Source organism: Zingiber officinale, chromosome 3A, assembly GCF_018446385.1.
Source record: "Zingiber officinale cultivar Zhangliang chromosome 3A, Zo_v1.1, whole genome shotgun sequence".
In the NCBI taxonomy this organism is placed as follows: domain Eukaryota; kingdom Viridiplantae; phylum Streptophyta; class Magnoliopsida; order Zingiberales; family Zingiberaceae; genus Zingiber; species Zingiber officinale.
Genome location: NC_055990.1, coordinates 132,540,823 through 132,564,725, shown reverse-complemented (window position 1 = coordinate 132,564,725; position 23,903 = coordinate 132,540,823). Strand labels below are relative to the sequence as shown.

Genomic DNA, 23,903 nt, shown 5'->3' with positions numbered 1-23,903 from the left:
ACAACCAGAACAGAGAACAGTTAGAGTCATCTCGATTGTTTTGAAAGTATATTTATACTTGTACATTGATTTATATATATATATTTTGATGCATGCTTTAATAGTTTTATTTAGATTTGCTTAAATAATCTAATATGCTTATTTTAGATAGTTTAGCATGTCTAAATAAAATAATTAAATTAACATTATATGAATCAATCACATGATAGCTTATCTTTGTTATGCTTTTAGGATCTTACTTATACGGTTAGATTGTAATGCATGCTTAGATAAATATCATACTTATGTTTGTTTTAAAAATCATACAAACATTCCTTTGATTTAATTATTAAATCACAAATAAAATTTTTAAATTTCTGTTGTACATAGGAGTGTAGAAACATGATATCCAAATTTCGAATTCGACTTCAATAGTGGTATTAGAGCGAGGTTATAGTTGTTTATCGTATAAACTTTTAGACAAAAATATATATGTTCTTGCTAATTATTTTGACCACATAAAATATTTGGTAACATATTATAGTGAAACATGATTTTACCTATAATAATTAGTTTACCAAAATTGATTATAGATAAATTGATTTATCAATTTAGTTGATAATCTCATGGTCAAATTTAAAGAAACATAAATTGATCAATTAATTAATTGTTAATTAATTGATATAAAATATTTGATATTATGTATACCATGCAAGAACGATAATCAAATGACTCTCAGTGATTATTTATCCTTAAAATATAATATATTTGATATATAGTATTAGATATATATATATATGTTATTTTATAACATAGTTGCTTAAATCCGACAAATATACATAAAACATATTATATCTTCCGAGTGATGATATAAATATTTAAATTAAATCCCTCATTTTGAATATGATTCAAAATTTATATCAAGCCATAAAGGGAAAAATAAAATAGTATATTTTTCACTGCCTTCTGTTAATGGTGGTTGCATGATGAAAGCTACCCGTTGTCAGTATCTGGCTCATATCATTAGGGAGGCTTGTATGTCGGAAAGCTGTCTTCCACTAACATAAGTGATGTAGATTGGGTGGAACTCCCATGACTTCGGCTCATATCATTGAGGGAACGCATGACAATCGCTCATTACAATCTAACATTGATGGGTCGGCTTGACACACAAAGATAATCGGCGTCATATTGGGCCATTATCAAACATGAGGCGAATTACATAGAGGTTGCATATGATGTAATTGAGTTCTACCTTTTGGGAATTATGATTGGCTAATGTTATTTAGGGATCACAATTGGTTAATTGAGCTCTATGTACTCGCTAATTGAGATGTAACGGTCCTTGCCGAGACGTTACAGTCAGACCCTGTAACGCGTTCCTTCAAGGGAACAACCTAGCATTAACACAATAGCTTAATGGATTCATTCATTTAATATTTGTCATAGTTTGACGCTGGCTGGCAACCTAATGCAACCCTCCTCCTTTATCCGGACTTGGGACCGACCATGACCGGTCCTCATGGGCGGAGTTATATATATATAGAGAGAGAGAGAGAGGATTGATATCGCGCGCGCCCGCACAGTGCGCGACTGTGCGCGCGCGCACGATATCAATCGGATTTTTTTTTATTTTTTGACTTTTTTTAATATTTTAAATTAAAAAATCAATTAAAAAATAAACATTTTATTATATAAATCTCTAATACATTACTATATCCCCTCAACCTATTACAATACTCAATAAATACTTAAATTTATTTTATTTTAATTTCTTTTTTAAACTAAACACTATAATCTAATTGGGAAACCTAAACCCCAGAGGTAAAATCTAAAAAAAAATAGCTATACTATAACTCAAAGCCTGAACGCTAGAGGTAAAAATCTAAAAAAAATAACTTTAATATTATAACCCAAAGCCTGAACCCTAGAGGTAAAATCTAAAAAAAAAATAACTTTGATACTATAACCCAAAGCTTGAACCCTAAATAGCTTTGATACTATAACCCAAAATCTGAACTCTAGAGGTAAAATCTAAAAAAAATAGCTTTAATACTATAACCCAAAACCTGAATCCTAGAAATAAAATTTTAAAAAAATATTTTAATTATTTTTTTAATTAAAAAATTAATTATAAAAAAAATAACAAAACACAGACATTTTGAATTAAAAAATAATATTTTTTTTATATAAGTAACTACGTTAAGATATCCCCTTAACATATTACAATACTCCATAAATATTTAAATTTATTTCATTTTTAATTTTTTTTTTTAACTAAATATTATAATTTAATTGGAAAATCTAAACCCTAGAGATAAAATCTTTAAAAAAAATTAACTGAAAAATTATATCCCAATTAAGATGTCTGAACCCTACTAATAAAATCTTAAAAAATATATTTTATTTATTTTTTTAATCAAAATTTAAAAAAATAAAAAAATCATGATATACTGTGCGACTCGTACAGTCACGTACTGTGCGTATCGCGCAGTATATCAAAATCGTATATATATATATATATATATATATATATATATATATAACGAGATCTCAAGTTTTCCAATCCTATGAGGATCACACTTTATATATATAGTAGTAGTAGGTTTGATTCTGTTATCAACCTATCAATAATAACATAATATGGGTTAATGACTTGAGATCTCATTGCTTTCAGTACAACGTTGTCCCCTTAGTTCCTACAGAAGATCCTCCTTCCGTTTCTTTTTCTCAGGATCATCGAATTTTGAGGACGAGATTGAGACGATAACAAATCTACTATATTAAGGTCACATTTATTTTGGTCATCATCTATTTCATTTAAATTGATTTCTGTTGTAAAATTTATGCATGATTCTTTTCAAGTTCATATGGATGCTAAAATTTCAATGTTAGAATTCATGATCAAGAACACTTGCGACTTACTAAGAATCGTAGCTAATCAATTGGAGAAAGAGCACACCCATGGACTGGGTCGAAGGCTTCTTCTTAAGATGTTGCTTGTTTTCTTGTTGCTTCTTCTCTTATTGCTATGGTTTTCACCTTCACTTGGGTCGTTAGTGGCATAGATAGTCCTAGCTTACAATGGCAATGGTGCTTGATATTGGTAAGCATCTATGGAGTTGCACGTGCTAGATTTGTGACAGGAAAGGGAATGAGTTCCAATGTCATAACACTAGGCCTTAAATGAATCCATGGTTGATGAGTAAATTTGATGTTCAATTTGATAAAAATATATTTATCTTCGTTCAATACATATAAAATTAATTAAATAAATAAATATAAATATCTAATATAGAAATTATGAATTATTCATAAATAATATTATGTCCATATTCATGAATAAAGTTGTCAATTATGCTTGATAATAAATCTTTTTATCAAAATTATCAATAAATAAAAAAAACTCTCTCAAAAAGAATAAATAAGCATGTAATACTTCACGGATCAATCAAACAAGTTTCAAACATAAAAATTTTAAAAAGTTTATCTCGACTTAGCTGGTTTACAAACCTACACACCGGAGTGACAGGCATGCTATGAAGTATGAACTGTGGAACATAGGGCACTCTACTGACTTTTTCTAGGAAATATTGTCTCCTTAACAACAGGGCCGTCTCAATCATGCTTGAAATCCCTAGGTGAAAAAAAAATTAATATTTTTTAAATAAATATTATTAGAAATATTTAATTTTATTAGTTATATTAAAAGGTGGATCGACTCTACGACCAAGCTACAGTTGGCCACTAGGGGAGAATATTTTTCTTGGTTTTGCCGAGATTCGACATCTTGCCTACTGTAACAATATCTACCCCGTATTAGTCAACTCCACCATGTCCCGGAGCGACATTTAATTTTGTTAGTAAAATTTAAAAAGATAGTTTCATATATTACCAATGATTAATTATGTAATTGGAAGTAGTGACCAATTAAGTCACATAGAATAACTTTATCTTATGTCTAACCTCACTTTTTTATTATTAGTAAAATTTAAAAAATAAAAAATATTTTATATTAACTAATTTAGAAACAAGTAATAAACTATTGTAATACTATCAATATACATTATAATTATAATTTTTTTTAAAAAATATCAATCATTTTTAATTTCGAGGAAGGAAAGTCTCGACACAATAGTAAAATTATTGTGCAACCTAAAGAAAATAGATTCGAGTACTCGATATAGTCATTACGTATAATAAACTCTTTCTCAAAATCCTATATTGACGGAAGGTTTGTGAACTAAACCTTTTTATTAATTTTAACTTCGATAAATTATTAATAAATTTATTTATCCAAAAAGATTTAGTTAAAAAATATTGTGAATTATTAAAAAAATTAAAAGAAAAATAAAATTTAATAAAGAAATAATACTACAATATTAAATATGCTTTTTACTTTAAAAAATATTTTTATAAAAAAATATTAATTAAGTATAACCAATAAATATTTTTAATTTATTAACAAAATTTAATTTTGATTAATAAATTAAAGGTTTATCAGTAAAAAATTTACTAATTAAATTTTAATTAAAAAATAAAAATAAATTATCAAACAAATCTAATTTTAATAATAAAAAATTAAATTTATCAATTAAATCTAACCCAAGTAAAAAAATTTTAAAAAATTTAGATTTAATCTATAAAAAAATTTAAAATTTTTGACCAAATATAATTTAACTGGTAAAAAATTAAAATTACTGGTGAAAATAAATCTCAACTAAAATTTATTTTAGTCATAATTTTAAATATTTAATATTCAAACTCATATATTTTTAAATTAATATTTATATTTAATTTATATATGTATATATATATAAAATTTGTAGGCCTCAATATAATAAAGAGCTCTAGGCATAGATGATTGTAGTCTATGCCTTGAGCCGGCTCTCCTTAACCAGCTCTGACTTATTTTCCTTGTCCTTGAATGAATGTAAATGCCAAAAAAAAATGCTGCTGTCATTTGGAGTTGACAGCAAAGGCCCAAATGACAGCAAAGGCCAATCAAATTCTTTATCCATTACTTGTTCTGAGACATGACAGTGAGTTTTCTCCATTTGTGGATGTGCGCCAAGCAATGTTTTAGGCAACAACTGCTTGTTCTTTGTTCCTTATGTTTGTTGTTGTCGTCCTCGCTACTGGAAAACATGATTTTGGGCGAGAACTGCTGTTGTCTACATGCTCCTCGCCAACTTCCTTTCAAACAATAACTGTGATATAAACTTCTTTCAAACTATTGTTTAGAGAAATTTAGAGATGAACTTAGAGAAGCAAAATCAGAATCAATCAAAAAATTTTAAAAACTAGTTTAATACCTTTCGGTTAGGAAATGCTACCTAGTTATTTGATTAATTACTATAGAGTTGTAACTGTAATTGTAACTGTTTGGAAACAACAACACTTTGTTTGGGATTTGAAGGTAGATTCTCAACTAAATTCTAGTTGAAAGAATTCTAGATTTTATGCAGAGAAACAAGATCGTATCTTATGGAAAAGTTCTTTGGGATACCAGTTGATAGATATATACTATACTTCTTATAGTTTTTTCACTAAGGTCAAGCCCGACCATCCAAGATGCTTCCTTGTATCTGGGCCTTTGTTTGGGTTAGGAATGAATTAGTTCATGTCGCACCTCACAAGCCATGTCTTGCCATACGAGTCACATTGGACGAGCGCAACTGATTGACACATTTTCTTTTAAGGGTTAAAGGTAAAGAACTTAACTAATATTTAGGTGGTCTAGTAGTGAATTGTGAATAGGTTAGATTCAAAGGAAAGGAAGAACTTTTAGTCAAAAGTTAGATTTAAATTCATATAATAATTATTATTAAAAATAATAATAATTTTAGTTAATTTTATTAACTATATCTTGGATGATCGGTTCGGTCCTACGTACAAAAATTCTCCACTGATTATTAGAATAAATCAAAAAATATATATGCCGATCAACTCAAAAATTTAACATCTTTTAGTTACGTCCTTATTTAAAGGAATAATTATTATGAAAAGGGGTTCAACCGATTCCATTGAGAATAATTTCATAATTTTTTTTTAAAAGAAAACTTTCTAAAACCATTGAATTTGGAGCCGGCTCTTCTAGATGATAAAAGGAACATCAAAAGTCATGGAAGAATATTTGATTGATTGCATCTTTTTCTTAGTAACTTTATTTTCTTGCTTTAACAATGAAAAAACTGTATTTCGACAATTCCTTTTTTTATCATTTTAAGTTGGTTGATTTCATTAGAAAGTCCTACCGTGATTTTTTTTGGAGGAGGGGTGTTTGTATAAGAGTTTTAAAATGTAAGGAGTAAATTAATAACTTCAAAAATAAGTGTCTTTAGAGAATTAAGTACACTATAAGGGCAAAACTAAAGATTGTCTTTTTAAGTAACGTGTGGGCATTATTAATTAATAATCTAATTATATTCATATTATAAAAAAGATCTTGAAATTATTTAACCCTTTTCTTCGTGAAGATACTCATACTTCATTCACTAAGAATTGTTATTATGTATTACTCTGTTGATAAAGTTTGATTAAATAAATTACAATTGTTATTATTTTAATTAATGTTATTTATTAGTTTTATTTTCTATTGTTAAATAAAAATAAGCCTGCCACAGATTACTGATTTCGCTATCTAAACTTTCTTCTTATAATAAAAAACCGTCTACTTTAGTTGTAATCAGACTTGTCCTTTGTTGATCATGAGAAGGGGCCTCAGCCACGACGTCGACTCCTGCTCCTCCTCCGCCGCCCTTCTCCTTCTCCTCCATCTCCTTCTCGCCACTCTCTTCTCGATCTCCGGCGGAGCTGACACCTTAACCCCAGATCTACCTCTTCTTGTCGATGGAAGCACCACCTTGACCTCCGCCAGTGGCACTTTCCAGCTGGGATTCTTCAACCCCAGCGGATCCACAAACCGCTACATCGGCATATGGTATAACAGGATCTCCCCCCAAACCGTCGTGTGGATCGCCAATCGCCGAAGCCCCATAACCACCCGCTCCGGCAACCTCTCTTTGACCACCACCGGGACGCTCGTCCTCACCGACGGCAACTCCAGTATCCTCTGGACTTCCGGCGCGCCGGATTCATCCCTATCGAATCCCGTCGCGCAACTCTTTGATGACGGAAACTTCGCCGTCCATGAATCCGGCAGCGGTGGTTCTGACGGTTTCGCGTGGCAGAGCTTCGACTTCCCGACGGACACGCAGCTTCCGGGCATGATATTGGGGCGAAGGAGGCTCAGAAACGGGACCGACCTTGACATCAACATCACGGCCTCGACGAGCGATAGCGATCCCACTCCGGGCCCATTCGTCTACGGCCTCGATTTGCGGGGAGACCCGCAGCTGTTCATTTGGTCCGGGACGGAGCAGTACTGGCGCGCGGGGCCGTGGAATGGCGGGTGGTTCAGCGGTGTCCCGGAGATGGTGGACACAGCCAACGGACTCCTGAGGTTCGATGTTAGACCCAATCAGACGACCTACTTTCGCAGCGATCAGTCTTCTGCTCTGTTGAGATTTGTCATTCATTCTTCTGGCACTGTAGAGCTCAATGTGTGGTTAGAAAGTCGGCAATCTTGGAATAGGATTTGGTATGCACCCAAGGATCTATGCGATTCTTTGTCGTCCTGCGGCCCCAATGGCTATTGCCGCCAAATCATCACGCCACAATGTGTGTGCTTGCAGGGGTTTCACCCGCGTAGTCCCACAAACTGGCGACTCCGAGATGGGACGGGTGGTTGCCTGAGAACTACGCCGTTGGATTGCCGTAATGGAACCGACGGGTTCGTCATCCTAAGAAACATAAAACTACCAGATACCTCGACGTCGATGGTGAGCGCAAGCTTGAGCCTTGACCAGTGCAGGTCTTTGTGCTTGAATAACTGCGATTGCACAGCTTATGCTGCCTCAAACATCAGCGACGGTAGCAACGGTTGCATAACGTGGACAACCAGTCTCACCGATATCACAGTGTATCAAAGTAGCGTAGGACAAGATCTTTATGTCAGGCTCGCGGCAGCTGATTTAGGTGCGTTCTTATCTACTATTCCACTTAGTTTGAACAAATTGAATGCTCAATTTTGTATTTATACAACGAAGTTTACCCATCTTCCAGAGTCTGAGCCTTCATCTGGTCGTCGTCAGAATCATTTTGTTGTTATTATTGTTACTCTTACTGTGTCGATTGTTGTTCTCTCCTGTCTTGCTTTCTGTCTTTGGAGGAGGATGAAGAAGAGAGGTACCCTTAATGCTTATTCTTTTAACTAGTTTCAATTCTTGTTCACAATTACCTGGAGAACATCAATTTATCAAATTTGTATTATATTTGATATGTTTGTAGGTGCTGATATTATTGAAGCAACAGAAGAAAATGACTTAGACCTTCCATTATTTGATTTGGGCACAATTAGAAACGCAACATTCAATTTCTCATCACAGAACAAGCTTGGCGAGGGAGGTTTTGGCCCAGTATACAGGGTATATAGATTATTATGAATTGTTTCATAAATTTTATTGTTGGTTTTCTTGCTTTTACCTGGAAAAGATATCTTTCTGTTTATTTTGATAGAAACAACTAAGATGTCTAAAATGACTGGGTGCAGGGTAAGATAGGGGAAGATCAAGAAATAGCCGTGAAGAGGTTGTCTAAGACATCAACTCAAGGTTTGAATGAGTTCAAAAATGAGGTGACATTGATTGCAAAACTGCAGCACAGAAACCTTGTTCGACTTCTTGGTTGTTGCGTTCAAGAAGAGGAGAGGATATTAGTCTATGAATACATGCCTAATGGAAGCTTAGATATCCTCTTATTTGGTTAGTAAAATTCTTTTTAAATCAATTCCTTATTTATATATTGAACCCCTGGTTATCTAAAACCATGAGATGTTATATAGCCTTGAGGTCATAACTGCTAGTAGTCCTTTTCCAGATAGAAAGAAGAGAGAAGTTCAATGGTAGATTATTCCTAATGATTTGGAAACTCTTGAACTTAGGGATGGACTTTGGAATAAACTTGTTACTATTTTGTGCTTTTGCGAAGGTTGAGTTTCCATCTCAACTTAAAAACAAAAAGCCTGCTTTATTTGATATATCTATATATATTTTGATAAACTATATGGAGCGTCGGTGTGGTCCATGTATGCTTTACAACTTTGAAATCTCCCCTTAGTCCCTAGGGGTGGTGTATGTGTGGTACATGAAAATTCAGTTAACAAAATCAGATAGAATGTTTTTTTTATTCTACTTTTTATATCAGGATTATGATATTACTAGAGGGAATGGAGGGAACATTTTGAAGATGAATGGAGATATACATGGGAGACCCACAACTCTAGGGTAGCGCATGACTGCATGTAGTCTAACTCTATTTTTGGCTCAAAATGGCAAGATCATAATTATTGAATAATTATGCACTAAATTTTAACCTAGACGTCTGCCCAACTTATTTAGATTTGCTTCCAGCTTTTTGTCAATGGAAGATAGTTAAGGCAACTTACTTTGAGTTGAAATTCTGTTAGCAAACTTTATAAATAAGCTCCTTCTAATAAGTGATGTAAAGATCATTTTATTTAGTCACTGACCACCTTCCTTGCATTAGATATTCAAGAACTTGATCAAATAATAAATTTATTACTACTTTTTTATTTAGATGAAGTTAAAGGCACTATCTTGGATTGGCGAACACGATACAATATAATAGTTGGAATTGCTCGAGGACTTCTTTATCTGCATCATGATTCTAGATTTAGAATCATCCATAGAGATCTTAAAGCTAGTAATATTCTTCTTGACAAGGATATGGATCCCAAAATATCTGATTTTGGCATGGCTAGGATATTTGGAGGGGATGAATCAGAAGCAAATACCAGAAGAGTTGTTGGAACATAGTAAGTAGATATATTTGCGCTTACCATTAACTTTATTAATCTGGATGGTAGAAGAAATTATTATAAATTTACAATTATTATTGCAGTGGATATATGTCACCTGAGTATATCATGGATGGAATCTTTTCAATGAAATCAGATGTGTTTAGTTTTGGTGTGTTGGTACTAGAGATTATAAGTGGCAAAAAAAATAGAGGAGTTTATCATGGGTCACACAATTCGAATCTTCTAGGACATGTAAGTGCAAGAAACTTTCTTTATCCTTTATGTAAGTGGTTTCCCCTTATTATTATGATGCTAACCAATTCCATTTTAGATATGGAACATGTGGAAGGAAAGCCAATGCATGGATTTTGTGGACAAAAACATTGGGTATTCTTTTTCAGAGATTGAGGTCTTGAGGTGTATAAAAATTGGACTTTTGTGTGTTCAAGACCGGGCGGAAGACCGACCAACAATGCCTTTAGTGTTGACAATGTTGAGTAGCACCGGAGATATTGCTCTCTTACCGGAGCCTAAGCAACCGGGTTTCTTTTCTAAGCGAGACTTGATGTCGGAAGTTTACTTGTCATCATCAATGAGCAATCATCAAGACTCATCTGCCAGCAACCAAATAACAATCACGAATATAGAAGGTAGATAGGAGTCGGTCATTTCTAAATGTACTAGAATGGATAATAAAATATAATGTATAAATAATATAGGCATTTTTGTAGTGGCAGTTCTATGATGTAAATCTTTTGGTATAAATAGTAGTAATTTTGTTTGGTATAAATGAGCAGAATAATTTTCCTACTCTCTAGAACTTGAATCAAATGTTCGACAACTAAGTTAGTAGATTAACAAAGTTTTGATATTGAAAAAAAAAACATTTCCTAAAGCCAATTCTAAGGTAGATAATTGAGGGTGATCCACCTTCATATTTATGGGTTCTCATAATTACCTTTTCAAAAAGAAATAATTAGTATTTTAAGTTTATCTATTTTTTTATAAGAAAATTTTATTAATGAATGAGAATAAACTATGGGTTAGGATGTCTCGGGGCCGTGTTGTGTTTTTCAATGGATAATTAAGATATTTAAGGTTTGAAGTTCACCTAAAAATATTAGTCATTTGGATGAATTTTTATGAGTATTTTTAAAATTATAATGAAAAAATTTTATGAGATCGAATCGATCATATTCAGAATTAGTCAGTTTGAAAAATTGTATATCTAAATTATTAAATAAAAAATCATTCATATGCGCTTATATCTTAATGAACATCTTGATCTGACACTTCACCTTTAAAATTAAGAGTGAGTAATCGGTTTAAATTGAATCGACTGAATCGATTAAATCAAAAATTGAAATGATCGAATTTTTTCCGAACCAATCGAACTGACCAAACTTTTTTTAAAAAATTAAACCGATCGAACTGATAAAGCATCGGTTAATTCAGTTTTCGACCGAAATAATTGAATTTTTCACTTTGGTTTGGTTTGATTTGATTCCGGTTTGGTTTAGTTTAGTTTGATTAGTTTGGTTCCGGTTTGATTCGGTTAAACTCATAATATTGATTCGGTTTGATTCCAGTTTGATTCAATTTAATTTAGTTTGGTTCCAATTGAATTTGGTTCAACTCATAATATCGTTTTAATCAGTTTAATCGAATTTTAATTTTCAAAATTGAAACTAAACCGATATTTCTAGAAAAAAAATTAAATTTTTACATTTACAAAACTAAATTTTTAACCTCGATCAATTAATTTAATTTAATCAAACTTTAACTCACCCCTAGTTAAAATTATATCGATTTTTAATGAATTATATGAGATACACTAGGCCGAACATGGCTAACACTTTTGCAACCATGCCGTTCCCGTATTCACCCTTATTTCTATACCCCTATATCTCTTTACATTAACAAATTGAGAGGGAGGGCCAATACTATACGTTAACTTGTTGACTGTTATTATCATTCTTTGGAAAAAAAAAATTAACTTGTGGATGCCAATGTTGTGTTGACTTTGAATATGTCTCCATGTTGATTGTCCAATCAAGTTTCCGTAACCCAAAGGGCTTCAGCTTCAACTTTTTCTTGGCTTCCACTTTCATTGCTATTGTCCCAAAAATTCCAAGTTTGAAAGTGAAATTTCCTTGATAATAGGGTAGACTGTACATCATATATCGCTTAGGATCATTTTCCACCACAGGCACCTACCCCGAACAAGTGAATCCTAGACATTCCAAATTGTTCATTCAAAAGACTAGTTCTTGGGCTTGACCATTTCAGTCGGCTAGTCAAATTGGATCATTCCTACACTGATCGACGTCAAACTTTACGACTATGACCGAACTTTGCTTTCTCGTCAACTTTTTATTCAAAAAATAAATGCGGTAATCGTCGACATGTAGTGGTTGTTACTTTCAAAAGTCGGAGATTTGAGGTCTTGCGGGAGAAAGACAATAAGGGAAAACTTGTATCGTGAACAAGGTGTTTGGATGAATGTTGGAGTTATTCAGCACTAAGAATTAAGTTGGAAGTATTTTTGTGAGTCCAATTTTTGTGAGATAAACATTCATTCAAACAATGCTGCACAAGTTGAATAAAAACTTGCAATTCACCTTCCTCTTATCAAACCAAAACCCTTTCAATTTGTGCATGTGTATACCATAAAGAAAAAAATACAATAAAAATCTTTATTCTTTTACCAAATATAATACTTGTTAGGAAGTTATCATTTGACATTTATGCCAAGAGTATTGAGTTGACTGATTGGGCCATGGTTCAATTGGGTCAGTTAGGTTAATGGATCAGTCGAGCTGGGTTGAATTGGCTGATCAGGTTAGTTGAGCTTGCGGTGACTAGGCAAGCAAATCAAGCTATTAAGGGAGGATCGGGTGGGTCAATTTAATCGAGAAGAGAGGGTTAAGCTCTTAGGGAGCAAAAGTTGGATAGATCAATTAGACCGAGCTAAGCAGACTAGTAAGATCAGACAGGTCAAATGGATCATGTAGATTAGAAGAAGCGAGTAGACCAAGTTAAGTGCACTGATCAACTCGAGTGGGATGAGTCGATTGGATGCAAATTAATCAAGTCAAATTGGCTAAGTTGGTCAGGCAAACCACTCAATCCTCATTCATGCTATAGAGATGAAATATTTCACCCCATTCCATGTTTGAAGCTACAAAATGGGTGGAATAGAACCAATCATTCTTCCAAATGTTCATCACACCAAAAATTAACCATTACAATGGAATCAATCAGGAATAAACCACTTCAATACTTTTTCTTTCCATTCCAACCTATCAAACATGGCCTGAATTTATGATTTGAATAGCAAAGTAAAATTGATAACACTTATTAACGCGATAACCTCCTCTGGAAACAATTCCTTCCAATTTAAAAATTAAAGAGAGAAGGAAGGTTTTAAACTGTGTTCCATGTAGTCCTAGAGGAGCACCAGTTTGCAACAAGATGTATAGAAATGAGATTCCAACATACAAAACCATAAATTCTTACTGAGATTACAATAATCTGAGCTATAATTATCTGAAATTTCATATGGTGCATTAGTGAAGCTTAATACACAGAATCATGGAACAGTGATCAATATTAGTCGCAAGGCAACTGAAGGGCATAGACCAGAAAGCTAAAACTACAACAAATCAGTCGCACATCATATCCGAAGTTGCAAGCAATGCAGAGATTGCACAGAGGTACAGGAGCATTCCGTGCCTTGATCGTGGGGGCGAGGAGCATGTTACCTGTGAGGTTACCATGGCATACAACAGCTTCCAACGTTTGAAGACCATTTGATATGTGGTTTAGTTTGCCTCTCTGAGATATCCTTTGGGCCTAAAGGTTGCACCTAAAGGATGTTACATTCAATCATTGTTCCAAAGAACTAAAATGTAAAATTAAGTTATACATTCGCATTCCAAATATGCTCTACATTTTATGCTTCACACTAAAGCAATAGAAACATCTACAGATAGGAGTCTAGTAGATTAAAATAAAATGCTGTGGCTAAGAATTTTTTCTTGTCTCTTGTTTTGTTATCCAGAATAATTCTATTTGAATAGAAATTGAAATAGCATTACATAAATTGACTTAGGATGATTATAATGTATTGGTAGAAGTTAATCAGTATGAGTTTGTATATGGTTTTCATTAGTATGGGAGCTAGGAATGAATAGAATAACCAGATTGATATGCCAAATGAGTATTTCCAGATAAATGAATTAAAATAAAATCATTTAATGGAACATTTCTATATCAATTCCATTCCTTTTATCTGTTTCTTTGGATCCATATAATCAACCCAGATTTGAACACAAATCAATTGATTATGCAAGTGCTTCTATCCGAGTCTTTTCAAATCTTTAATAAAATAATATGGGCACAGGCAGTTACACTTGTTAACATAGTTCAAGTGATTGAAATATAATTGCATATCATCATAATCAATGTTTTTGACAACTATTTGGAGTCAGCTACATCCCTCTATGAGCTTATCACTAGTCTATGTTATCGAAATAAAACAGACATATGTAAAGTAGAACTAATGGTCAGAAATTCGAATATGATGGTCCATGAAAGCAGTGCACTGATTAATGTTTATGGTGGTCGGGGCAGACCCAATAAATACATAATTATCCCAACTAAGGCATCTTGTTCGACAATCATAAATTATAGAATGAAGTAAAGAATACATTTAGCGGGCCAATTTGTATCCCCTTGTTATTTTGTTGCCTTTATTCCATCTGTTTCTTTTGATTACAAATAAATCCCCCAAAAAAAAAACCTTACAGATTTAACACAATTTAGTCTCTTTTTATCCGAGTCATCCAAATTTTCTAAAAAAAACTGGGTGAGCGAAAATATGCTGAAGGCCCACAATGAATGAAAAAACTCTTATTGAATGAAAATAATGAGCAGATGAAAGCACATATGAACTCTTATAGTCTTATTGAATGCATTTGCATATATTTTCAACAGGTGGCATAAAGAATCAGGCAAGTTCATTTGCATCTCCAAATTACTTACTTTCAATTAAATGACAAGAATGTATCATGCAAATTCAACCTAGAAAGTGTCAGTACCAAGAAGAAACTTTTACCTGTCAAGCATAAAATTTTTAATCTTGAAAGAATCAGAAAGAGTTCATCTCAAGGCAGTAAGTCCTCCTCTTCATGAGCATCTTCGTTGCTGTTCTATATGGCTCTTCAAAGCAATCTTGGATCCAGCAACTATCTGAGAACTCATTGGAACCTGGTATGCAACCACCTACTTCCTTCGGCCGCTCATCACTTGGTTTGATAGCCAACAGGGTTGCACCGTTCAGCACAAACCCACCAGGCAACTCAAGCTGGTGGGCATACCACAGGCGCATGCTTAGCGCTGGCAAAAGGGTCCGCTGCGAGCTCCCTGAGGCCACCACTGCTTTTAACCTTAGTTCTAGCAGCTGCTGCCGGTCCATGGTCAGCACTCCTTGTCCGTCAGCATCCGTCAGGACCAAGCACTCCAAAGGCTCATGGTCGACCACAATAGGATGGAAAAGATAATGGCGTGCCGATGCAGCAATCAACGAGCTAATGGTCCATACGACCCTCCGCTTTAAGCTTCCATTGGCGTAGAACGACTCCGGAATGCTCTCACAATCATCACCTCCACAAGCATCATCGGAACTAAGACTGAGGCTAGGATTCGCGGATTTAGGGGAAATGGATGGTGAAGAGGCCACGGAGGAGGCGCCAAGGATGACGCAGCGATCGAGGGTGGATCCGAAGTCGGCCCTCCACTTCAAGAGGACGCCGTCATGGTCATCGAGCTCGCCGTCAGGAAACTCGATACGGAGGCGACGGATTTCTCTGAAGTTCTTCAACACCTCGGTCGGTGAGTGGTGGGCAACGGTGGAAGAAGGCAGCGAAGGAGAAGAGGACGAAGGCGATGATGTCCTGGAGACGGTAGCAGACGCAGGGAAGGGGGAGAGGATCTGCCCAAGAGCCTGAAGCGGCTTGACGAGCCCACCTAGGACGAGACGGGCGAGGTGGGATATGACGCCAGTGGGCTTCTGCGACAAGACGGCGACACCGCTTGCCACGGCATCAGAGGACAGGGAGGCGTCGTCAGAGATGACGCAATCGACCCGGAGGACGACGTCGTCGACGAGAGGTACCACGGCGAGGAAGCGGCGGGACACGACGCAGCACCGCCCCAATTGCTTGATATCGCCGACCAGATTGAAGATCAAAAGGAGCACCGAGTCAGGAAGCTGGTCGAAGTGATCGATCCCCTCGTCCACCGACTCCGCCGGCGGCGGATCCGGGCGGCGCCTCCGTGACCTATCCAGATCCGCCGATGGTAGGGCGCCATAAGAAGACATCGGATCGGAAAACTCGCGCAAATCGAGTTAAGAATCCTTAGAAGCCGATCGAAAACCCTAGAGAGGTTCCATGAGGCGATCAGAAGTGAGAGAAGCGCAATTCCAGAACCTAAACGGAACCCTACCTCTGAGATTTTCGGGCGCGAGCACGGTTCTTGAAGCAATGGGAAGAAGGAGAGGAGAGGGATCAAACCATTGAAGAATCGGAATTTGTAATCGCTGCCCACGAAGAAGAAACGCGAGGCAACCAGGAAAAAATAATTATATAGAAAATGTTTCAGTTTCAAAAAAAAAAAGTATAATTTAAAAAATCTATTTTTTTTTTTTTTTTGGTTAAGTTGGCGTTGGGTATCCCGTATCCGTCTTAGCCGATTAATAATGATTAATCCGGTTCTATAGTTATTTTTTACAGACCCGCTCACAACTGACATCCATCAACCAAAGAAATTGACCAGGCATTTTCACACTGTACCATTGTCCCGAGGTTAAAAAACAAAGCAAAAAAAATCGGGTGTTATATAACTGATCTATTTAGCATGACCATACTAACATAATAATAATAACGAGTGAAATCCCAAAGATCTTAATCGGTGAAATCCCAATTTGAGGTCTACAAGTGAAATCTCAAAAACTCACAAGCACCTACTGTGCAAATCTCAAATGCACTATAGGTAGGTAGTGGGATAAAAAATTAGGAATATTACTATTAGATATTTAATATACATCAATTAATACTTAAGTGATTGATATGGTCTTACGAAATTTTTTCATCGGTCAATGAGTAGTGAGTGATCCATCAATAGTATTTTTAAGTATTAAGAAAAATTTATCTATTAATTTATTGAAATTGATATTCTATCTTTAAATGTTTGAAAAAATAAAAAAAATCATCTGTTATACCATTGCCTTGAGTAAAAAAAAATAGAAAATAAGAATCTAAATTCTTAAAAAAATTTCAGTTTGTTATAACTGTTCTATTTAGCATGCAATTTGACCATATTAACACAACAACAATAACAAGTGAAATCGCATAGGTAAGGTCATAATTGATGAAATCCCAATTTGAGGTCTAAGAAGTGAAATCTCAAAAATTCCTAAGTACTTCAAATCCTAGATACGACATATTACAAGGTATTTTCTGTTGGGATGAAAAATTAAGGGTATTGGTTGCTGGATGAGGAGTTGCTCGTGCTTCCAAATTTGCCTACTGGTCAGGGTAATCTGTCGAGTTGGATCATCAACCTCCAAAATTAGCCGGATAGAAGGCCATATACCTGAATTTCAAAAAAAAAAGACCAAATCTCAAAAATGAGCTCTTGACAAGTGAAGTTCTACTGGAGGTCTGATAAGTGAATGTCTGGAGATGAGCATTTGGCAGATGGAAGGCGCCATAGGAGGTATGACAAGTGAGCGCTTGAAGGTATAACAAGTTCCATAGTGAGGTTTGACAAAATTGATGATGATTCTCAATATGTTTGAAGGGATACCGACTTAGTGAACTTGAATTGAACATGACTCAAAGGTTGGAGGCTTATCGAGGTGAACTCAAGAGATGGAACAACATCAACTACATTTTACATGTGGCAAACTACATTTTACATTTTAGATAGAAAATTTTCTATTTAGGTGCAAACTCATCATCAAGACATGTGAAGTGAGAGATCGAGCAAACTACATTTTACATTTTAGATAGAAAATTTTCTATTTAGGTGCAAACTCATGTGGCAAAAGACGATTCGTTCACCCTAGCACCCCCCGCCAACCCGTCCTTAGGTCAACACGGAGGAGGTAAATCACGGGTGGCTACTAGCCATTAGTGCAAATGGCCAAGACATGGGGAGGTGTTGGAGCAATCCCAATGGTCCGTGGGACCATGTGTTTTGGTGTTTGGGCAAAGAGTTTAAATTAGGATTGCCCTCGTTATTTGATATGTGTACTTGAGTTGTGCAGGACTGCAGGATACACATGTGACTCAGGTTGACGGCTTCGGGTCCGGTGAAGGATGGAGCAACCGAGGGACCGTGGACAAGGCAGCAAGGACAAAGGCCGAGGGAGGCGACTTCGAGGCATACGCGAAGGATAGCATTGGGGACGAGCCGCGGGCTTGAATGCATCCGAGGGACGAGAGTCAAAGGAAGTAGGCCTGAAGGAAAGAGGTCAAGGCTACAAAGAAGAGTCAAGTGAGTCGTAAGGGTCCGAGTGCGAGAGAAATGTACTCAGGATGGGAAACCTTAGGTTTAGGGTTGTACCAGTCGACTGGTACTGGGATCAATCGACTGGTGGTGAGCACAGAGAGCTTCTGTGGCCGAAACGGCTGGGATCAGTCGACTAGTAGAGAGCCGTTGAGAGAGCCGTTGGGCTGGTGAAGATGAAGAACTTCCTCGAAATGGACTGGGACACCATGATGGTGATCAAGGAACCATTTGAAGTCCCAAGAGACAAGAAAGGAAAGAAGCTCCGACCCCGACATTGGACGGAGGAGCAAACCACATGATCGGAGGAAAATTCAAAGGTAATATCAATATTGATTGAAATTTTGCCTTCTAACGTGATAAGTCGTGTAGGTGAATACAAGAACACCCACGAGTTGTGGAGCAAGGTAAAGAACTTTTTACCTACACATGATGAGATAAAGCCCAAGGAGATGGGCTTAGTAGCTCGAGAAGAGGAGGAGGAGCAACCGGAAGGTGACGAGCACTCAACTTTCGAGGAGGATGAAGAAGCATCGTCAACATCCTCAAGGGTTGAAGAAGAATCCAAGACGGAGGAAGAAGAGATCTTGGAGGTCAACCTAGTGAGCACCTCCACCGAAGCAAAGTCAAAGGACCACATCATTTGCTTCGGTTGCAATGAGAAGGGACACTACAAGAGTAGGTGTCCATTGAGTAAGAAGAAGGTATCTCCTAAACTCAATTCAATTCATTTTGAATCTAATTTGAGTTGTAGGAAGAAGAAGGAGAAAAAGCACATAGTGTGTTTCACGTGTGGTGAGCGAGGTCATTACCACACCAAATGCCCAAAGAATAAAGAAATCAAGAAGTTGGCGCATTTGAAGAAGGAGGAGAAGAAGTGGAGGAAGAATGGAGGCTCATGTCAGGGGGGAGCTCCAAAGGTAAAGGGTAAGGTAAATCCTAATTTAAATTTGAAGTCAAATTTAAATTCTTCCATACATGCTAGGAATAATTCTTATTATTTACCCATGCAAAATTTTGGATTTAAATATCATGATAGGAATAGGGTAAATATTGATCATAACCCTAGGAGACCTATGCATGATAGACCTAGGAAAGTTAAATTCTCATTACCTAAGGAGAAGAAGGTAATAGAGAACCAAGGCATTAATCCCAAGAAGGGGAGACATATGCCTAGGAAGGGTAGGTCTAGGAATGTCTAAGGTGGACAAATTAACTCTAGGGTTAGGAACCTAGAGAAGGAGAATCAAGCTTTAAGGGGAAAGTTTGATAAGTTAGAACAATTCCTTAAGAGATTCAATGTTGGATCTAAGGAATTAAGTATGGTGTTGGGTAGTCAAATACCCAACAATGATAGATCGGGCTTGGGATACCGATCTAGTCCCTCCAAGACCAAAAGGAGACCATGTGCTAGGGTGGCACATGATAAGGGCAAGGGAGAGTCATCTAAAGCCAATGAGAAGAAATATGCTAGGGTTGCATATGATTATGGCAAGGATGATGTGTCCAAGGTGCACCACTGTGGTTTAGCTATAGTGGAGAAAGCATCTAAGAAGATGGCTAAGGCTAAGAGCTCTAGGGGGAGCTCAAAGAGTTAAATTGGGACCCATGGCCAATGGATCTCAGGTGCATACTACTTGGGAGTCTAGAGGAGCCATGGAATGTGTCAAAAGGTTTGGAGATGGATTTGAGTCTCAACCTTAGGGTTTTGGCACAATTGGGTTATGTTTCATGCAAGAAATATGGCATTTGGAGTCATATTGCATGATATTTGGTTTTAGATATATAGATGCCATATAAACCAATGCTAGGGATGCATTGTGGGTTGGTATGGGCAAATACATCAAGAGAAAGTCAAAACTAGGACTTTAGGTCAAGGTTCAATTGAACCATTTAGCTAGTTTTGGATTTTATGTCAATCTTGGGATTGGTGATAGATACATTTTGTAATGTATTTTTCCCAAGTATACAAGGGTACAATAGACCTCTCCACAAAATTTGAGAATTTTTGGAGGTCTAGGGAATTTCTGGTGCATTTCTGAAGTTGGCCTGAAAAGGCTATTTTTTTTCAAAAATAGGGTACCATTCGACTGGTACAGATACCAGTCGACTGGTAACAGTAGATTTCGACCACAGAATGCTTCTGTAAGGTTGTGTCGAAGGGGGCAGTCGACTGGCACTTGGGGCAGTCGACTGATACTAGTCTGAAAGTGTTTTTCAGCGCTGATCTTGACCATGTCAATTCGTTTAGATGTATGAGATCCATTGGGGATAAATACATGAGTTTAGGGTCAGTTTGGATGATAAGTTTTCAACAATTGGGATATTGTTGAAGAAATATTTGGATGTTAGGCAAAGGGGGAGAAGTAAGGTTTAGTTGGGAAAACCTTAAGTGCCTTTGCGTAGGGGGAGCCTTGTGATAGGTTCTTAAAAATCCCTGTGGGAAAATCCTAGATCATTGGGGAGCTTAGGTGTAGGGGGAGCCTTGGGATAGGTTCCAATGCATGATGCATTCATTCAGCTGTTGCCAAGTGTGTAGCCTTGGCAACGTAAGTCCATTCGGCGGTGTAAGTCCAAGTGTGTAGCCTTGGCAACGTAAGTCCATTTGTTATTAGCATTGTTATTTGCTATTTGTTTTCCCTAATGATCCGGCGGTTAGAACACGGGACCCCATAGCGAGGGGTCAACGCCACGTGGAAGTCAAAGGGCCAGGTGGTCCATCGGGGAAGGGTGAGCCGACCGGACTCATGAGAAAAGGGCAGACCGACCGGCCGACCGGAGAAGGATGAGTCGGCCGCCCGACCGGCCGACCGATGAATATCCGATAATAAAAAGACGCCCTGACAGGGATCGGGGTTCCGACGCTCGATTGAACAGTAACGAAGGGCTGAGCAGATGTCATGATCGTCCAAAGGCAATGTAACATACTGCTAGTAGTCCCTACACAACATCTTACCGAAGATCTCCCCAGCATGCCGATGGAGAGAGAAGGCCGGACGTGAAGTAAGTGTCGTCCGGCCAGGCGTAAGAAGAATGTCGGCCGGACGGACGCCCCGTCCCGCCGGCCGGACGGACGCCCCGGCCTGTGGTCGGTAGAGGAGGATGAGAACATCTTATGACAGTTGTCAAGTCCTATGGCTAGGCCATATTCCAAGTCTGACAACGAGGTGTTCTGTTGTCCCATCGAAGACGTACTTGGACTGTAGCAGTATGGCGTCAGGTAAGCTTTCTGACAGACACATACCGAGGTATGGGCTGCGGACACGTATACGCCTCGGTGGACGTGCAGGAGCTCTTTCACCACTCTATATAAAGAGCCTTATACTTCACCGGAGGTACGCGTTGGACACCTTTGGAGCCACTTTTTTCATTACTTGCTTGCCTGACTTGAGCGTCGGAGGGTCGCCGCCGGGAACCCCTTCCCGGCCCGACTTCTGTGCAGGTTCGCCGGAGGTTCGTGCAACCAGTCGAAGATCCACGTCAGCAGCTGGGGAGCGCCACGTGCCCAGCTCCCATTGATTCAGCATTCGGATAGGATCAAATTGGCGCCGTCTGTGGGAACGCTCCTGCATCCGAACGGAAACGATGGACGAGGCTGGACGACAACACACGGTGACGCTTTCCACGGAGGAACTCGACGCTCTGATCGAGTAGAGGGCCGCCAAGCTTGTGGAGCAAAAACAGAAAGCAACAGCCGAGCGACCGGAGCAGCAAGCAACGTCAGCGTCTGGTGGTCGAGCGGAAACACCACCTGCCACCGTTGCATTTCATCGGGCCCTATTTCGCACCCCCGAAGCCGCACGCACTCATAGAGATCGGAGATCTTCTTCGGATGAAATGCCGAGACGAGATGATAGAAAAGGAAAAGCCCCTCGAGCGGACTCATCGCCCGAGTGGATTAATCGCCAATTTTCAGAGGCTATTCTATGAAATCCTCTGCCCAAGCACTACGTGCCTCCGACGATCGGCGAATACAATGGAACCACCGATCCGGATGATCATTTGGGCAAGTTTGATAACACGGCAACCCTGCATCAATACACAGATGGGGTGAAGTGTCGGGTTTTCCTCACCACCCTATCTGGATCGGCTCAACGTTGGTTTCGGAGGTTGCCGGACGGATCCATCACAAGCTTCAAGGACTTTCGGACGGCCTTCCTCCACCACTTCGCAAGCAGTCGGCGCTATCAAAAAACCAGCGTTAGTCTGTTCACCATCAAACAAGAAGCCCGTGAATCGCTCCGAGCTTACATCCAGCGGTTCAACAAAGTGGCCATGGATATTCCAACGGCCACCTCGGAGACCATGATGAATGCCTTCACACAAGGCCTCGTGGATGGGGATTTCTTCCGATCGCTCATTCGAAAGCCGCCCCGAGACTATGACCACATGCTACACCGGGCCAACTGTTGGAGTGTATACTGAAAGCCTAAGCTTTGTAAACATTTATTATGAATAAAGAATCACATTTGGTCAAATTGTCTACATTTGTTTGTAGTTGTTCATTTAATTTATATTGTAGATAACATAGTATGTGGTGTCACATACAGAAGATGATGTTATCAGTACCTTATAAATTATAAACAGTAGCTCACGACCAAAATGGAAAAGGAACAAACCATTAGAAGGTCGTAGTGTAATTAGGTATTAGTTTATCTTGACTATATAATTACACTAGTACACTCAGAGTGTATTGAGTAGGACCATTTGAGGTCGTTTCTTTTATACTGACTTTATAAAGGAACAAAGACCTCAGTTATTATGGAAGTGTGTGCTCTTAATCCTAATATAATAACAAGCACATATATTTGATATTTATTTCTTTAATTTATCAATGGGTGAGATTTAGTTCGTTGAATCAATAAACCCGATAAGTTGGGAAATGGTATCACTTATAGTGTGTGTTGTTGATTATAGAAGGAAACTGTGTCCTAGAGATACTAGGTTGATAATGTCCTCAAGAGGAGCTCATAAAGATTGTCATGTTAAACCCTGCAGGTGGACTTAGTCCGACATGACAATAAGGTTGAGTGGTACTACTCTTGGACTTAGATATTAATTAAATGAGTTGTCAGTAACTCACTTAATTAGTGGACATTCGATATCTTAAATATAGGGAGACTAACACACTCATAATAAGAAGGAGCCCAAAAATATAATTTGGGATTGGTGCGGTAGTTCAATGATAGTTCTCTAGTGGAATGAATTATCATTGATAAAATTAAGTTGTGTGTTCGGGGCGAACACGGGATGCTTAATTTTATCAGGAGACCAAAACCAACTCCTCCTCTCGGTCCCTATCGTAGCCTCTTATTTATATACCCACCTTCTAAACCCACCCAATAGGGGCCGGCCAAGCTAGCTTGGGAACAAGCTAGGGTCGACCTAGGTATAATATTGGGTGGCCGGCCCTAGCTTGAACCCAAGCTAGTGGGGGCCGGCCAAATTAGATTTAAAAGGGATT

General features: G+C 37.5%; 2 protein-coding genes across 6 annotated transcripts; one reads left to right on the top strand and one right to left on the bottom strand.

Moving 5' to 3' along the window:
- The first annotated feature begins 6,656 nt into the window (after window positions 1-6,656).
- LOC122052467 (receptor-like serine/threonine-protein kinase SD1-8) lies at window positions 6,657-10,652 on the top strand. Of its 3 annotated transcripts, XR_006132017.1 has the most exons (7): window positions 6,657-8,019; window positions 8,107-8,229; window positions 8,332-8,468; window positions 8,594-8,804; window positions 9,824-9,877; window positions 9,964-10,114; window positions 10,194-10,652. XR_006132017.1 is itself a non-coding variant. In XM_042613998.1 (5 exons), exons 1-5 carry the CDS (start codon window positions 6,690-6,692, stop codon window positions 9,876-9,878), a joined length of 2,040 nt encoding a protein of 679 aa, XP_042469932.1. In that variant the 5' UTR covers window positions 6,657-6,689. The 3 variants fall into 3 exon arrangements, 1 of the variants encoding a protein (XP_042469932.1); XR_006132018.1 differs by lacking the exon at window positions 10,194-10,652 and having other exon boundaries at window positions 9,786-9,877; window positions 9,964-10,058; XM_042613998.1 differs by lacking the exons at window positions 9,964-10,114; window positions 10,194-10,652 and having other exon boundaries at window positions 9,640-9,878.
- Window positions 10,653-13,282: 2,630 nt separating this feature from the next.
- LOC122052468 (F-box protein At5g46170-like) lies at window positions 13,283-16,496 on the bottom strand. Of its 3 annotated transcripts, XM_042614001.1 has the most exons (3): window positions 16,373-16,496; window positions 14,982-16,304; window positions 13,283-13,730 (listed from the first exon to the last, which is right to left on the bottom strand). In XM_042614001.1, the coding sequence occupies exon 2, from the start codon at window positions 16,245-16,247 to the stop codon at window positions 15,015-15,017; it is 1,233 nt and encodes a 410-aa protein (XP_042469935.1). In that variant the 5' UTR covers window positions 16,248-16,304; window positions 16,373-16,496; the 3' UTR covers window positions 13,283-13,730; window positions 14,982-15,014. The 3 variants fall into 3 exon arrangements, with proteins under 3 accessions (XP_042469935.1, XP_042469933.1, XP_042469936.1); XM_042613999.1 differs by having other exon boundaries at window positions 14,982-16,482; XM_042614002.1 differs by having other exon boundaries at window positions 13,283-13,717; window positions 14,982-16,482.
- Between the last annotated feature and the right edge of the window lie 7,407 nt (window positions 16,497-23,903).

Coding starts and splice junctions, on each gene's coding strand:
- LOC122052467 (XM_042613998.1), top strand. CDS start 6,690: ATGAGAAGGGGCCTCAGCCACGACGTCGACTCCTGCTCCTCCTCCGCC. Junction 8,230..8,331: donor GAGGAGGATGAAGAAGAGAG/GTACCCTTAATG, acceptor ATATGTTTGTAG/GTGCTGATATTATTGAAGCA. Junction 8,805..9,639: donor CTTAGATATCCTCTTATTTG/GTTAGTAAAATT, acceptor TTTTTTATTTAG/ATGAAGTTAAAGGCACTATC.
- LOC122052468 (XM_042614001.1), bottom strand. CDS start 16,247: ATGTCTTCTTATGGCGCCCTACCATCGGCGGATCTGGATAGGTCACGG.